The sequence below is a fragment of the Salvia splendens genome, chromosome 2 (genome assembly GCF_004379255.2).
Source record: "Salvia splendens isolate huo1 chromosome 2, SspV2, whole genome shotgun sequence".
NCBI classification, from domain to species: Eukaryota; Viridiplantae; Streptophyta; class Magnoliopsida; order Lamiales; family Lamiaceae; genus Salvia; species Salvia splendens.
Window position 1 is genome coordinate 4650533 of NC_056033.1, and position 18049 is coordinate 4668581.

The 18049-nt window shown below is 41.7% G+C and overlaps 2 protein-coding genes across 2 annotated transcripts; one reads left to right on the forward strand and one right to left on the reverse strand.

Moving 5' to 3' along the window:
- Positions 1–4224: 4224 nt before the first annotated feature.
- LOC121771477 (cytochrome P450 76T24-like) lies at positions 4225–5360 on the reverse strand. The gene has a single exon (XM_042168267.1). It carries the CDS (start codon positions 5328–5330, stop codon positions 4383–4385), a length of 948 nt encoding a protein of 315 aa, XP_042024201.1. The 5' UTR covers positions 5331–5360; the 3' UTR covers positions 4225–4382.
- A 9813-nt stretch (positions 5361–15173) lies between these two features.
- Positions 15174–15895, forward strand: LOC121775356 (cytochrome P450 76T24-like). The gene has a single exon (XM_042172436.1). It carries the CDS (start codon positions 15195–15197, stop codon positions 15813–15815), a length of 621 nt encoding a protein of 206 aa, XP_042028370.1. The 5' UTR covers positions 15174–15194; the 3' UTR covers positions 15816–15895.
- The last annotated feature ends 2154 nt before the right edge of the window (positions 15896–18049 follow it).

Below are 18049 nucleotides of genomic sequence, written 5' to 3' on the forward strand. Positions count from 1 at the left end.
GTATGAGTTGTTTGAACACTCAGCGCAGCAACTTTTTCAATCTGACTTGCAATGCGACTGCTGCAATCATATTTTCTATTTAGTGAAAATGGCCTGATCGATGATATATATGCACCACGGATAAGAAGTTGCCGCCACGCCACCACACGCATAGTGAAGTAGTATTACTTCTTAGGCCATCCACAATAGGAATAGCCCAGCCATAGTCTAGCCACAAACTCCTCCTGCCACATCATCAACACTAAAAATCCTCTTGCCACATCATCAAAACAAGCAAATAGCCCAGCCATAGCCTAGCCATAGCCTATCCACATCACTCAAAATTATATAAACAAATAATTAACAATCACACAAAATATGGAATTAAATTTACTACACAAATACGGGAAAATTCAATAATAATATTAAAATTTAAAAAGTACATTAATTAAAAAAACACACTTCATTAAAATTAAAATAACATTACAATATCCTCATTAATGAGTTTGTCCCACATCGAAAGTGGAATATAAAACATTCAAGGATGTCTCTATAAAAGAGAAACAACCAAGAATGAGGTTGTCCCACATCGAAAGTGGAACATAAAACATTCAAGGATGTCTCTATAAAAGAGAAATAACCAAGAATGAGTTTGTCTCATATCGAAAGTGGAACATAAAACATTCAAGGATGTCTCTATAAAAGGGAAACAACCAAGAATGAGTTTGTCCCACATCGAAAGTGGAACATAAAACATTCAAGGATGTTTCTATAAAAGAGAAACAACCAAGAATGAGTTTCATAAAAAAAATATTAAATAAAAAAAAATTAAAAAATCCGCTGGGCGATGCGCTCGGCGATCCGCAGCGCTGCAATAGCGCCGAGCGGATCGCCCAGCGCACCGCCTAGCGCCACGGAACCTCCAAGCGCTAGGCGGTTTTTAAATCCGGAAATGGCTGGGCGGTTGCAATAGACCGCCTAGCGCACCGTCTAGCGCCGGCGCTCGGCTAGGCGGTGCGCTATGCGCTATTGTGGATGCTCTTAGAGAATCTGTAACGAGAATGTATTTTGTGATTGTACGTGCGTGTTAATTTCAATGTTCTTCTTGTAATAATATATACATCATCGGTTTTCCTTTAGTGAGTTTAAATGTTAGGAGGAGGAGTATTATCTTGGTTCGCAATCATTTATCTTTCATGCACGCATTTTTATAATACTCTAAGGTGCCGTTTGGTTGTTATAACTCATTATCGAATGATTATACATCTATGATTAGATTGTATGATTAGCTATGACTAGTTATCATATAATTATTTATTTAAAATTAAGTTGTGAGATACAATCTATAAATCAAACATAAGTACACATTTAATGATTATACATCTATGATTAGATTGTATGATTAGCTATGACTCGTTATCATATAATTATTTATTTAAAATTAAGTTGTGAGATATAATCTATAAATCAAACATAAGTACACATTTAAGCATAAGATATAATCCAACAAACCGAACGGGCAGGACGTGCTCTAAAAATAATACATTCTCAATTGCTCTATTAAAAATATAGAAAGCGATATAATTTTCATTTACTAGATTTATGAATTTGGTTTAATTGTATGAAATGAGTCAAACGGCTGTTAAAACATGGAAAATTGTACTACTAAATATGGTCACAGTTTGTGTTTGTTACGAAAGTAAAGTTGAAATAAAGTACTATTATAACTCGTGAGATTATGAACGCAGATAACTCTATACTAAGCCTTTATCTCGAAATTGGTCATTTTAGCCTTTTTTGATACGAAAATACCCTTTTGAGGAGTTTGGGCAATCCGATCATTTCAAAAATTAAACTTTTCAGGGTGTCAGCTCATTAGTGGGAGTGTGTCATATATTTCTTCCTCTCACCTTCTCTCCTCTATCTCACCTCTTTCTGTAGGCCTTGGGCGGTGACCGTGTTTTGTTGTTTTGGGTTGGGGCTGGCTATGATGTCGCATTTCTGGAGGACGACGACGGCATTGCCAATGATGAAGTCGACAGTTCAGGAGATGTGGCAATCTTTGTAGAACTGGCGGAAGGAGTGGACGTAGAGGGTGTTCTGGTGGTCTACCATGCTGTAGCGGTAGAAGGCGGAGGAGGAGTCCGCGTTCACGCGGAGGGCCACAACGTGTAGCTTCGATGCCCCCGCCATGTTTGCGAATGTGATGTCAAGGGCAAGAAAACTGTCTCCGGCAACCTCCTGTGTTCACCGAAAATAGTCATTTTATGTGGCACAGAGGGGAGCAGGGGCGGACACAGTAAGGCCTAGGGATGAGCTTAAGCCCTTCCCCGATTTTTTTTTCCTTTTACCCTATTGTTAAATTCTTTTGAAATTTAACAAAAACCGTCTCTAGCCCTTCCTTAAACAAGGATATTAAAGACTAAATCACGTGAAAGTAATGTTAACACGGGGCTGAAAATGCTGAATTGAATATGAGAATAATTCAAATTTGCAAATGTGAATTGGGAAATAAATGGCAGCTGTTTTGGGGAAGAAGATGACCCATGTCACCCACCAAATTCTAAAATAATTAGTTAGAGCATCCACAGTGGGACGGATGTCCCGACGGACATCCTGACAGACTTCTCAAAACACCTCTTGCCACGTCATAAGGACACCCCACTGCAATGTCACGTCATAAGGACATCTCATTGCAATGCCACGTCATAAGGACGTCCCCAATGACATCCTGACAGACATCCACAATAATAAAAATTCACAAATTCACCAAATTAAACAATTTACGGAATTAAACAATTTATGGAATTAAAATTTCGACACGAATACGGACGGAGAAAGTGCAATGATAATTTCATTAAATAAAAAAAATAAAAAAAGTACATTTCAACAAAAAAAAGTCTAAACAAATTACATTATAAATATCAACGACGACCCCTCCGCGTCCATAGCTCTTCAATTATATCATTTTGGAGACGAATATGGGCTTGTAGTTGGCGCATGTCGGCAAATGCACGGACTCGATCGGCCTCTTAATGGGGTATCCCCATACGTACATTGGCGCTGGCCACGCCGTGGCTTGGACCGGCAGCATCAACATCATCATTGGCCCAATCAGTTAGTGCTGGACCTTCATCTTCGATAATCATGTTGTGCATGATAATACATGCTTACATGATATCAGCGATGCTGTCAATATACCACAACCGTGATGGACCCTTCTCTGCCGCCCATCGAGCCTGGAGCACACCAAATGCCCGCTCCACATCCTTGCGCGCTGTCTCTTGACGACCCGCAAAAGAGATCTTCTTTTCTTCTGTTGGGCATCTGATCTTCTTCATAAAGACGGGCCACACAGGGTATATCCCATCCGCCAAATAATAGCACATATTGTGCTGGTTGCCGTTGCCGATGAAACTGATTCGAAATTGCTTGAATTCCTCTTTTGTCTTAGTATTTGGAACAATAAATACCAATTTCTCATCACATGTACAAAGTACAAATCACTCCATTTTTTCCTTAAAAAGTCCAGTGATTCGAAATACTTTGAACAAGGAATATGAAAGCAGTGGATTTTGGACATTGATGGGCCGTCACTGCTGTTGGGCTTGTTTAGTTCGTACCTTTATCCAGAATGCCGAAGTGACTCGCTTCGCCGAAGTGATTCACTTCGTCTTTCGGGGGGGGTAGTGATGGGGTACGAACTAAACAAGCCCAACAGCAGTGACGGCCCATCAGCCCAAAGCCCAAGGAGGAGTATGAGTTCGGCATTACCAAAGAGTTCGGAGGAGTTCGGCATTACCAAAGAGTTCGGCCTCAGCCTACAGCTCGGTAAAAGCCAACCAATCAAGCTCTGCTCTCAGGTCGGCATCAAGCTCTACTCTCAGATCGGCAACCAAAGCAGTTCGGTCTCGGTATTCGACCGAACAAGGAGTTAGTGGACCCATACAGGATGTCCAACACACCCACTACCACGTGATGTCAGTTCAGGCCACGATCGTAGGCCATGACCTACGCTTCACCCACGATCTTAGGCCATAACCTACACGACATCCACGACTTAGGGTGGTGATGCAAGCCATGATCTGAGTTCATTATATAAATAGAACTTAGATCTGATAGAAGAGGTTAGAATCTCTCTAGAGAAACAATCATATAGCAAGTCTGTGTTGTAAGCTGTATTTGGCAGATCAAGCAATACAAACCTGCCCCCATTTCTCCCCGTGGACGTAGATTTACCTCAGTAAATCGAACCACGTTAAATTCTCTGTGTCGTGATTTATTTTTACGAGCATTTATCATCATCGAAAATTCGCGGATTCATCAAAAACTGAGTGCTTTGTATTAGCATGCCTTATGAGAAGGGCTTCTTAATTTATTAAGAAGAACCAAAACCTTAAACCCTAAACCCAAAACCCATTGTTGCGAATTTCAAGATTTCCTTTCCAAGATACTAGACTGCATAAATTTGTAAGAAAGCGTAGTACCAGAAGGAGATGTCTTATGTCGTCTCGGCTAAGCTGAGCTTCATCTCTTTGGTTGATCTCAAGAAGCGCTTCCACCAAATCACGTTTCTCTCCTCTCGATTTCAATTTCTCGTCAATTATCTCATCCAATTTCACCAACAGCCTTCCAATATTAAACTCCGCCGCCTTAAAAATCCCCTGCGGATCCGCCGGTTTCAGCAGCGGAAAATAATCGGCGAAATTAGGGCTTCCGAAGGATTTCATGACGCCCCACACCACCTCCTTCATCTCCTGCGACGACTCCGAATCGAACCGCGCGAACTCCGCCGAGAACAGCGACGCCGAAATCAGATTCAGCGCCGTCGTGAAAGCAGCCTCCCCTATGTCCACGGCGCTTCCGCTATCGCAGCGATCCGCCACGAAGTCACGCAGCTTCTGCAGCTTCTCTCTCCTCAGATCCTCACTGGCGTCCAGCCGCGGAGCCGAAAACATCTGCTCTCTGCATATCTTCCGCAGCTTCCTCCACTGACTTCCGACGGGAAGCCACCCCACGGAGTACTCGTCGTGGCGGAGGGCTTTGGACGCCAACGGGATGGTTCGGTTGGAGAAGGAGGAGTCGTGCTTTTGAAGCACGAGTTTGGCGGTTTCTGGTGAGGAGATTACTACGGTGGTGATGCTGCCCAGCTTCAGCGACATCACGGGCCCGTATTTTTGGGAGAGTTTGGCGAGGGAGCGGTGGGGTTTGTGCCCGAGATGGAAGATGTTGCCGATGATGGGTAACCCGTACGGGCCCGGAGGAAGTTTCGATAATTTTTGGGCCCGGGAAATCAGTATGCATATCCATGCAATGGATGCTAGGATGATCGATGATGTTAACAAATCCATGACTAAATTGAAGTTTGATCTTTAGTTAAAAAATTTGATGAGTATTGATGTAGTAAAATTTGTATATACTCCATATAAATAAACTAAATTCCGAAATTGATCTTGCATATTACTACTTCATTAAACATGTGGATTTGACTAATATCCTCATTTATATGGATTTGTGGTTCACAGTTCACGTCTTTGCATTTTGCAATAATATCTGTAGGGCTGCTTCACTTATGTTATTTACTATTATTACATCTAAAATTATTTATTTTTGTCAGTGTTTTGATCTAGGAAATAATAATACAAATACTAGTATTAGGGGGTATGAATGAATTTAGTTAGCTGTAATTATATTTATGATATATGGGCCATGCAGTTGTAAGTTGTAGCATGGGCCATGCAATTAAGTCGGTTTTAAATTTTTGCACAATTTTAGAATTTCTAGCTCTTTATGACGGTGGAATATTCAGGAATTGGACTTGAAAGTTAAATAAATATTTACAATAATTTGTAGTTTAAAAATACAATATTTTTTTCTCATTTTTAAATTTATCTTTTCATTTTTAACTTATTCTTAAAAAATATATGTCTATTTTTTTCTAGTAATTCTGTTATATATAAATTGAATTATTTTCTAATGTTATTATTTGGATGACGACGGATAATTTACTTCAACTTCGACAGGGTGTATTATTTTTACTAAAAAACATTTTTTTACTTATTTAACCAAAGTTACGTTATTTTAAAATTTTAATTGTTTTCGTAAAATAATAATAATAATAATAATAAATAACATTTTAGTTATTTTAATAAATAATGAGGGATTTTTTTTGTCTGTGAAATTTGTCAAGGTATCAATTTTTGGTTCGTAACATTTCAAAATCTCTTCTAAGGTCCATAAACTTCGATTTAATATCATTTGAGCTACTTTTTCACTGTTTAAAAAAAGGACGAAAATACCATCAAACCCATGAAACGTAATTAAGTCTATTTACTCTATCTTCTTCGTTAAAATATTAAGAGAATGGTACCTTTTTTAGTCCATAAATTTTGCCAAAATATCCTTTTTGATATGCGCTTTAATTCATTGAGAAAGTGAAATTTCTCCAGTGAGATTGTTCTCGGAGAGATCAAAGAAGATTAACGAGGTGATGTTTCTGATTATATGAGGGATTTCATAGTGGAATTTGTTGTTGTACATGTTTAAAACAGAAAGATTTAAAAGTTTTTTAAATTAAATCTACGTTGCCATTCTCGTTCAAGAATCTCTCCGGCAAGAATTCATTTGGATTCTTCCAGATATTGGAATCTCTGCCACTCGCCCACACATTGATGAGAATCTGGGCATTTTCTGGCACGATGTAGCCGTTTATTTCCACATCGGAGCTGGCTTTGTGTGGTAGTAGAAAAGGGGCGGCAGGGTGTAGTCTGAAGGTTTCTTTCACCACTGCTTGCAGATATGGCAGCGATGAGATGTCTGATTCTTGAACTTGTTGCTTCCCATGTTCAGACATGAAGCTCCTAATTTCGTTTATGAGTTTCTCTAGTTTTTAGGGTTGCGTATTAGTTCTGTCATGGCCTATTCCACTGTTCTTGAAGTCGTGTAGGTTTCAGCTACGAATAGATCCTAAAGACCATTGTTGTTAAGACAATAATTCACGCATGTGAATACAATATCAAAATAAGATAAAAGGAAGAAGTTTGGACACAAGCGTGACATATGAAAGAGAAATATATAGTTTGAGATGATTACGTCAAACAAATTGTTCTCAAACAAGTAATTTCTTTGATGCCAAAGTTAATATGAGAATGACCGATGAAGAGAAAATGGTTCGAAAGTTTGAAGAAACCCTAGTTTCTTAGAGCTCAGATTATGATTTCACAATAATTAGAGGCTCTAGAAACTTTCATAAACTCTAAACAACTTTAAATTAAAAAAAATGAAAGTTGAAAAAAATAAATCGCAAAATTGTAATTTAGTTTTTGCCCCTCAAACCGCCTAGGATGTCTGATGAATCCGCGAATTTTCGATGATGATAAATGCTCGTAAAAATAAATCACGACACAGAGAATTTAACGTGGTTCGATTTACTGAGGTAAATCTACGTCCACGGGGAGAAATGGGGGCAGGTTTGTATTGCTTGATCTGCCAAATACAGCTTACAACACAGACTTGCTATATGATTGTTTCTCTAGAGAGATTCTAACCTCTTCTATCAGATCTAAGTTCTATTTATATAATGAACTCAGATCATGGCTTGCATCACCACCCTAAGTCGTGGATGTCGTGTAGGTTATGGCCTAAGATCGTGGGTGAAGCGTAGGTCATGGCCTACGATCGTGGCCTGAACTGACATCACGTGGTAGTGGGTGTGTTGGACATCCTGTATGGGTCCACTAACTCCTTGTTCGGTCGAATACCGAGACCGAACTGCTTTGGTTGCCGATCTGAGAGTAGAGCTTGATGCCGACCTGAGAGCAGAGCTTGATTGGTTGGCTTTTACCGAGCTGTAGGCTGAGGCCGAACTCTTTGGTAATGCCGAACTCCTCCGAACTCTTTGGTAATGCCGAACTCATACTCCTCCTTGGGCTTTGGGCTGATGGGCCGTCACTGCTGTTGGGCTTGTTTAGTTCGTACCCCATCACTACCCCCCCCGAAAGACGAAGTGAATCACTTCGGCGAAGCGAGTCACTTCGGCATTCTGGATAAAGGTACGGGGGAGGCTGACGTCAGGGGACGTGCCTTGCATGTGACTGCATTAAATGCGACAGTAAAATCCGGCCGTTGAATCCTGAAAAGGTGGGATTCGAAACGGTGCGACGATTTTGAAATCTTCGCCGAATCTGATAAATATGCTCTTTCTTCCTCATTTGAACACCTTTGCTGTTGCGTCTTCTATACTCTCTCTTTCTCGAGAAATTTTCTTCCGCTTTCAAGAGCTTCTTCAGACTTTCTTCACTTTCAAAAAGTAAGAAAAATGTCTTCTTCTTCTTCTTCGGTGTCGGGTAGCGGTAGGAAAGGGGATAAGGGGTCTTCTAGCCGGAAAGAATCCGGGGAGAAGACCGTAGAGTATTTTCACAGTATCTTGAGTAAGGATACTGTGATATCCCTTCACGAGAAATATTTTTTACCTGGGGGGAAGGCGGTGGTTCCCGACGATGATCATAGGGCTAACGACCCGCCGGAGGGTTATGCCACCGTTTACGAAGCCTGCTTAGAATGCGGGCTTCGTTTTCCTCTTCCCCCACCTTTTGTAGAGCTTCTTGATTTTTTTCAACTCCCTTTAGGTCAGGTGACTCCGAACTCTTGGAGGCACTTATCGGCTTTTGCTGCCGAACTGCGTAGGCTAGATAAGGATCTGTCTCTGAGGGCAATCCTTAATTTTTTCCAGTTTAAAAGGAAGGGATCTTGGTTTTACTTGATCCCCTTACAGCCTTTTAGGGCCTTCTGCAAAACCAAGTGGCCGAAATGGCAAAACCGTTTCTTTTTTTATAATAGGACTTCGGCTCCGGGCTTTCCTTGGAGAAGGCCGAAGTCCGTGATTCCCCATCCTCGGTTAGAACCGTTGGCCGAGCTCGAGGGCGAGCTCAATAAGATTCCTATGATTAGGAAACAGTATTCGGAAACTGAGCTCGTCAAGGGCGACCTCGTGTTCAATATCTCGTCTTCGGACGAAGAGGCCGAGGGTGAGGATTTCTCTTTATCTTTATGCTCTACTGCTTTAACGAAGAAAACTAACCTTGTTTTCTTGCTTTTTGGCAGTGTTCATGCTGAATAAGGCTATCCGAAAGTCCTCCGAGCTTGAGGAGCCGGAGAAAGAGAAGGCTACCAGCTCGGCGCCTGATGCCGAGAAGAATCCGAAGAGGCAAAAGACCTCTTCGGGTCCAAAGAAGCCGGAGTCGACTTCGGCAAGTAGGAAGGGGAGGACCCAGAAGCCCCCGAGAGCGCCAGAGAAAGACGTGGTCTTGGCGCCTCCTTCGGAGCATATCTGTGAGCCATTTTTATGGCCCACGGACTTCGCCGAGGTGAATTGTCTTCTTGATTCTTTGGCCTGGCTTCTGTCCTGTATTTTTGGTGCCCTCTGTTGACTTTTTTCCTTATCCATTTTCAGAGGAACGATATGCTCTCCAAGCTCGTCGCCGTCGAACTCTCCAAAGCGTCCAATGACTATGCCGAGATGCAGAGGAAGTTGGCGGCTGCTTGTCATCGGGCCGAACAGGCTGAGGCTAAATTTGAGAAGGCCAGAGCTGCTAGGATTTCGGCCCAGGATGAAGCTCAGTTTGCCAAAAACCAGCTCGTCATCCAGCGAGAGCAGGCGAAGCGGAGCGATGCTGCTGCCGTGGTTGCCCAAGGGGAGGCTCTCCGTGTTTACACGGAGAAACTCTTTTTGAGCAGCCAGTTCTCGGCCTTTGTCGGTAGCCTGGTAAGGCTAATTGCCGATAAGGGCGAGCAGGGGGCCGATGTCGTGCTGCCTCTGTACAGCCGAGAGATAGCAGCTCGGCTTCAGAATCTGCCGCTCCTTGAGGAGCTCGTTTCATCCTCGGTCCTGCTTTCTGCAGACCGAGTCCGGAGTTGTCGAGCTGATCGGGACGAGAACCTGGAGGCTATCTTTGCCTCCGTGGGACCCGTTTCACCCGCTTCGACTTACAACGGAGAGGGTGAGGCCGAGCCGCTGGAGCGGGAGGCCGAAGTCGAGCGAGCCGGGCATCCGGAGAAGGAAGCCGATCAGGAGACGCAGCAGATCGGCTACGGTGGCGCCGAGCAGGCTGAGGAGAGCAAGGAGGCAGAGGCTGAAGCTGAAGCAGATGAGAAGGAAGCTGAACCTCACCGAGAAGGTGGAGACGAAGCTAGCGAAGTATGATTTCGTCTCCCTTCTCTTAGTTTAGTTTCTTCCTTTATGTAAAATGGCCTTGAAGCCCTCCTTGTATAGAAAAATTTTTTCTTATGAATGAAAAAATTCTTCTTTCTGCTCTTGTGTCTTCGTATAGCCTTTCGTACTCTCTTACTCCTGTTGTGGTTTACTACCTGCTCGGTAAGCTGAAATGCCGAACTGACGTAGCTGCTTTGTATTCTTAACTCTCCAGGAGCTGGAGGTACTTCACTGGAAGCGGCTGTACTCCTCGGCTTTAGACGAAGCTGAGAAAAGAGCTATAGCCGATCAGACGAAGAACGACGAGCTTCTGGCTCGTTTGGTGAAGCTGGATGCCGATAATAAGGACTTAGAGTCCGATAAGAATGATCTGGAGGCCGAGCTGAATACGACCATTGCTGAGAGGACTGCGTACGAGGATTACATCCGTGTGCGCGGGGGAATGACCATATCAGATGTTCAGAGTCGAGTTGACGAACTGTGGGAGGAATATAATGTACTCCGGAGGAACAATGCGCTGGAGAGCTCGGCTTGCCAACAAGTCGTGACATCATTGCGGCGCTGGGCTTCTCGGTACAACATTGTTCTTTCTCGGCGCCCCTCCATAGAAAGATTCCTTCGGCATATCGTGCCAACAGATGCTCGCACTCCAGATCAAACCTTTGATTCACTTGCTCAAAACCGTACTCCAAGTCAGCAACGAACTCTGGAACAGCCGGAAACGTCAAGACGAGAACAGGCTGAAGTTCGTAGAGGAGCTGTGATTATGAGTGAGCAAGACCAACAACTGCTTCGTGAAGAGACTCTTCGCCGCCGAGGTGCTAGGGCTTCCCGGGCTCAGAGAAGAGGTGGCAGGTCGATTAGAGCATCTCGTCGACCTGCTTATTCTGCAGCTGCCTGGAACGCCCGAACTCAGCTTCACGAGGATTTTGTGAATAGATGGCTCAACTTTAGCAACCCTGGACAGTAGAACAGTCCTTTGTAATAGCGTAACGCCATCTTGTAGGGTAGCGGAGTTGTGTGCCGAACAAGATTTGAAAATGAAATTTTGTTTTTGTTTTCGCTTCTAACACTGTGTATTTACAGCTTAGCGAAAAAATTTCATCGTACTTGTCCTCGGTCTTATGAAGTAAACTTCTTTGACCGGACTTGTCTTTGGTCTGATGAAATAAACATCTTTGACCGGACTCGTCTTTGGTCTGATGAAATAAACATCTTTGACCGGACTCGTCTTTGGTCTGATGAAATAAACATCTTTGACCGGACTCGTCTTTGGTCTGATGAAATAAACATCTTTGACCGGACTCGTCTTTGGTCTGATGAAATAAACATCTTTGACCGGACTCGTCTTTGGTCTGATGAAATAAACATCTTTGACCGGACTCGTCTTTGGTCTGATGAAATAAACATCTTTGACCGGACTCGTCTTTGGTCTGATGAAATAAACATCTTTGACCGGACTCGTCTTTGGTCTGATGAAATAAACATCTTTGACCGGACTCGTCTTTGGTCTGATGAAATAAACATCTTTGACCGGACTCGTCTTTGGTCTGATGAAATAAACATCTTTGACCGGACTCGTCTTTGGTCTGATGAAATAAACATCTTTGACCGGACTCGTCTTTGGTCTGATGAAATAAACATCTTTGACCGGACTCGTCTTTGGTCTGATGAAATAAACATCTTTGACAGGACTCGTCTTTGGTCTGATGAAATAAACATCTTTGACCGGACTCGTCTTTGTGTTCTAATTTGGCGATTTTCGTCGCCGGGATCGAACTTTCCCTTGTCCTAATTCGGCGAGTTTTATCGCGTGGATCGGACTTTCCCAGTTAACCGAAGTGGTCTTATGCAGTAAACCTCTTTGACTAGACATGGTCGTCCTCGGTCTTATGAGGTAAACTGCTTTGACCGAACTTGGTCGTCCTAATTCGGCGAGTTTTATCGCGTGGATTGGACTTTCCCTTGTCCTAATTCAGGCAAGTTTTATCGCGAGAATCGGACTTTTGTTGCAGTTCGTTTCAGACGAAGTGCTTGATTCTTAAGCAGAATTGTGGTCTTGTATCCTCTTTAGAAGCTTTGACACACAATCGTGGGCTTGTTGCAGCTCGTTTCAGACGAACTGCTTGTTTAAGCTGAATTGTGGTCTTGTATCCTCTTTAGAAGCTTTGACGCACAATCGTGGGCTTGTTGCAGCTCGTTTCAGACGAACTGCTTGTTTAAGCTGAATTGTGGTCTTGTATCCTCTTTAGAAGCTTTGACGCACAATCGTTGGCTTGTATGTTCTAAAAAGGGGATCAGCCTTTGAAGAACGAGATACCTCAGTTTTATTTGTAAGAGACGACACTCACATAGACAGACACAACGCACGTAGAGACAAGAACAAGTAAAAAACAAAGAAAACACATAAGACTGACTGACCGGACTGTCTCTTACAAATGGAACTTCTTGAGGTTGGAAACGTACCATGTTCGGGGTACTTGTGCTCCTGACGCGTGAGTCAATTTTTAAGACCCTTTGCCGAGGACTTCTGACACCCGATATGGACCTTCCTATGTGGGCTCGAGTTCGCCCAGCTTTTCTGCTCGGCTTACTTCGTTGTTTCTCAAGACGAGATCTCCCACTTGAAATTGCAGCTTCTTCACCCTTTGGTTGTAATACCGGGCTACTTGCTCCTTGTACTTGGCTGCTTTTAGGCAGGCCAATTCTCTTCTTTCTTCGGCAAGATCTAGTTCGGCTCTCAGTCCATCACCATTCATTTCTGAGGAGAAATTGAGTTCGGGGACTGGATATGCCGATCTCAACCGAATCACGGCTTCAGTGCCGTACTCCATCGAGTTCGGCTCCGGTGTGACTTCGGCCATTTCGCCGGCCTCTGATTCCGGCTGCTGTGATTGCTATGCTTGATGGTGCCGAACTGATTGCTCGGCACTTTTAAGCGCAATCTGCGAACACACTTGCTCTTTTTCGATCACCTCGGATGACCGCTATCTCTCCTTTAGTGGAGAAGGTGTTCGGCGAGGATGCCTCTGATCGCTATGACCGGGCTTCTTTTTGTCTTCTCTGGATGAGCTGTCTAAAGACCGTTTTCGACGGTCTGCCTCATCGGCACGAGAAAACTTGTCCACAATGTCCCACATCTCTTGAGCTGTTTGCGGACTGCACTCCACGAGCTTTCTGTAGAGAGCTCCGGGCAGGATTCCATTTTGGAATGCCGAAAAGACAAGTAGATCATTGAGATTATCTACTTGTAGGCATTCCTTGTGGAATCTCGTCATAAAATCGCTGATCTTTTCGTCGCGACCTTGACGTATAGAAAGCAGCTGAGCCGAAGTGATCCGGGCTTCCGCTTTCTGAAAGAACCTCCTGTGGAAAGCATCCATTAGATCTCGGTAGGATCTAATGCTGCCTTGGGGGAGGCTATCGAACCACCTTCTTGCGTTCCCGATAAGCAGCTCGGGAAACAGCTTGCACATGTGGACCTCGTTGAGACCCTGGTTCGCCATGTTATATTGATAGCGTCCCAAGAAATCATGAGGATCCACGAGTCCGTCATAGGTCATCGACGGAGTTCGGTAGTTCTGTGGTAGAGAAGTTCGGGTAATATCGTCCGAGAACGGAGTCCTCAATGCTCCGTACATGGCGAACCCGACATTTCTTCGGTATGGAGGAGATGGAGTTCTCCTGTGATTCCGGTACCGAGGATTCTTTCTTCTGGAAGACATGATACTACTGCGGTAGTGACTGTCTCGTATGGAGGGAGAGAGAGAATCCGCCGTTTTCGCCTCCGGCTGCTTTTGGCTTCTCTGCAGGAAGGTTAAGAATTCCTCCTGCTTTTCAGCCAAAAACAGCTTGACAGCCCCGTTCAAATCGGGCTGCTGGGAAGACTCGGTGTGACGGCTTTTGGAGCGGCTTGTTCCTCCGCCATGAGAACTGGTGGTGGATTTATCCCTAGGCTGTTTTCCAGACCTATGGGGTGGATTGGCTTCCTCCTGGTTCTCACGGGCAGGAATACGGGTACTCTGCGATCTGGTATGCATTTTTTGGGTTGAAAAAATGGTCAAAAATTCGCTTTATCACAAATTTGGTTCTCTGTTTCCCACAGACGGCGCCAGTGATGAATCCGCGAATTTTCGATGATGATAAATGCTCGTAAAAATAAATCACGACACAGAGAATTTAACGTGGTTCGATTTACTGAGGTAAATCTACGTCCACGGGGAGAAATGGGGGCAGGTTTGTATTGCTTGATCTGCCAAATACAGCTTACAACACAGACTTGCTATATGATTGTTTCTCTAGAGAGATTCTAACCTCTTCTATCAGATCTAAGTTCTATTTATATAATGAACTCAGATCATGGCTTGCATCACCACCCTAAGTCGTGGATGTCGTGTAGGTTATGGCCTAAGATCGTGGGTGAAGCGTAGGTCATGGCCTACGATCGTGGCCTGAACTGACATCACGTGGTAGTGGGTGTGTTGGACATCCTGTATGGGTCCACTAACTCCTTGTTCGGTCGAATACCGAGACCGAACTGCTTTGGTTGCCGATCTGAGAGTAGAGCTTGATGCCGACCTGAGAGCAGAGCTTGATTGGTTGGCTTTTACCGAGCTGTAGGCTGAGGCCGAACTCTTTGGTAATGCCGAACTCCTCCGAACTCTTTGGTAATGCCGAACTCATACTCCTCCTTGGGCTTTGGGCTGATGGGCCGTCACTGCTGTTGGGCTTGTTTAGTTCGTACCCCATCAGTTTTATATTGAAAATTCGCAATTTATTTTGGCTCTATCTGTCAATTTGAGGGCGAAAACATGAATTTATTGTATTATGATTTTTTTTTCTTCAAATTTTCGACTCTGTCTTAATTCAATCATTCTTATTTGAAAATAATTTGTTGGGCGTATGTAGTCATCTCGAACTGTATGTCTGTATCTCTTTACAAACTATCGTAGAGTATCTTCTTTTGTATTAACATGCGTGAATTCTTGACTTTAACACCAATAATATGCAGGATCTACTCGTCGCAGGAACTGACACATCTTCATCAACGGTAGAATGGGCCATGACAGAATTAATACGCAACCCTCATAAAATGACCAAACTCAGAAACGAGATCAAGAGTTTCATGTCTGAAAATGGGAAGGAGCAAGTTCAAGAATCAGACATCCCACTTCTGCCATATCTGCAAGCAGTGGTGAAAGAAACATTCAGGCTGCACCCCGCAGCCCCTTTCCTAATACCCCGCAAAGCCAATTCCGATGTGGAAATAAATGGCTACATCGTACCAACAAATGCTCAGATTTTGATCAATGTGTGGGCGAGTGGCAGAGATTCAAGAATCTGGAAGAATCCAAATGAGTTCTTGCCTGAGAGATTCTTAAACGAGAATGAGGGCGTAGATTTTAAGGGCAGAGATTTTGAGTTGATTCCGTTTAGCGCGGGGAGAAGAATCTGCCCCGGATTGCCATTGGCGGATCGGATGGTACATCAGATGTTAGCGACATTTGTTGGAAATTACAAGTGGAGATTGGAATATATGAAGCCAGAAGAAATGGAGATGAATGAGAATTTTGGAATTAGTCTTCAAAAGGCAATACCTCTCAAAGCAATTCCCACCAAGTTGTGAGTCGACAAATATAGATTATATATGTACGAATATGTATAAATTTGTCCCCTATGTGATACTAGAAAACTAGGTCTATGTTACTTTTGGTGTTTGTTTATTGTTATTATTATTATTTTGGTTATATAATTAATATTAGTAAAATAATTTTATTTTTTATTTAGAATTATTATCAAGCTTTGATCACACACAACTTTAGCATATCATTTTTTATTTCATCGAAATTTTATTTGAAGAAAAATGCTCCACGTGGAATATTTTCCAATTCATAAATGTATGTGAAATTAAATTTATAATCACCGTAGCTTAGAACTAAATCAAAACTAATTCTAGTTCCAACAATGTCCTATGTGAGCGAAAATTTTCACGCATGCAGCATACACTTATTCCAAAAAAAAAGCTAAATTACCTCGTCTCAATGTAGAGACTTCTCTACATTAATCTCTTCTCTACTTTAATTATTTATTATCATTTTTATAAAACGAGTGCAGAAACTCAAGTGTGACTCTTAACGTGGGGCGGAGGGAGTAAGATTAGTAGTAGTATATTAAGATTCCATAGCTAATTATTATCCTTGTGTGGTGGTTGAAGAATGCATTTTCATAATACAAACATGGGTTCATTTCTTTGTTAGAGCATTTTCAACTATTTACACTAAATTTAAACTCAGTTTAGTACAAGTGTTACATTAAATAGTGATTTTCTTCTAACCATTTACAATTAAATTCAAACCTAAAAGAATATTCTCTATTCACTATTTTTTTTACTTACAAAATTTGAAAAAGACATTTAAATTTATTTTAGTGTAAGCCCAAAAATATATATTTACTCAAAAATCGAGAATAAGATTAGTTTTGCAATACATATTTTGCTATTGCATTTTAAGTTTTGTAAGACCATCTCAGTTTACAGTTTACACAAACAATCACAAACCACTTTTCAGTAATTTATTACTTAAGTCCAATAAAAAAACGAGAAGGATAGAGAAATAAAAGTATAAGAACGAAAAAGCATAGAAAAAACTTATGAAGAATGAACTCACAAGAAGCATATAGAGAAAGGAACGAAAAAAGATACGGAATACTCCCTACACAACACACAGTGAAGTATTGAACTCCTAAAATTGAAGCTTTGACAATATCAGAATACGTGCAATTTTTATTTTTTACTAAGCTCCCCCATCACGTTGCAAATTTTTTTTAAGTAGTATTTTTAATGTTGCCTATAATTTAATTAATAACATAATAATAAAAAATAGTAGTGAGATGGATAGAGCGGATTTGTAGGGCAGAATGTAGAGGGCTATTGCATGTACTTGAGCTGGAAAATAAAATGCCAACATAATAAGAAAAAAAAAGGAATGAGCGGATTTATGGGCGCTACTATAAATTGCCTAACCATATCCTTTTGACTAGTTTAGATAACCAAAAAAGTAGGTCCACTAAATATTTTTGGTTGCCTAATGCTACAAATTTCAATCATAACAAGTATGAAATTTAGTACTAGCAAACAAGCTATATATGTATTTTGATATATCTTACTAAAAATGCTATTAATATGTTTAACGGTGTACAATTATGAAAATCATATTTACTGAGAAATTGTTATTTTATGTACTATGTATTATGGGGTGTAAGTAGTGTGTGTGTGAAGTTGGGTATGCGTTTTACATATGTGTTTAGTGTGTGTGCATTTTATTCGATTTTATTCATATGTTACTAAACATAAGAATAAAATCAATAAAAGAATAACAATTTCATTCCTTTATATTCCATATTCTTACCAAGCACAAGAATTGAATGTAATTGTCATTCCATTCCTATCATCATTCCATTCTCTCCTTATTTCATTCCATAATACCAAAAAACGATCTAATAACCTTATCAATTCTGTTAATATTAGGTTAGTTAAGGATTAGGGGCTAGCCTCTATATACACGTTTTTATTGATTAGTAAAACTAATTATATAAATTATGGAGTACTATAACACAGTAGGTTAAACAAGTTATAATTCAATACAAAACCAAAAAAACACGTATTAGTAATTAATAAAATAGAAAGAATAGAAAAATATTGAATTTTCAAACAAATTTTTTTTGTAATTACTCGTTACACTTTCAAGTCGAAATTCGCCACTATTATAAAGAGCTAGAAATTCAATTATGGTCCTTGTAAAAATTTAAAACCCACTTAAATTGCATGGCCCATATTGAGTGAGGGACCACTACAATGTACAA

Bases quoted from the DNA above. Each gene is read 5' to 3' on its own strand.
- LOC121771477 (XM_042168267.1), bottom strand. From the start codon at position 5,330: ATGGATTTGTTAACATCATCGATCATCCTAGCATCCATTGCATGGATA.
- LOC121775356 (XM_042172436.1), top strand. From the start codon at position 15,195: ATGCAGGATCTACTCGTCGCAGGAACTGACACATCTTCATCAACGGTA.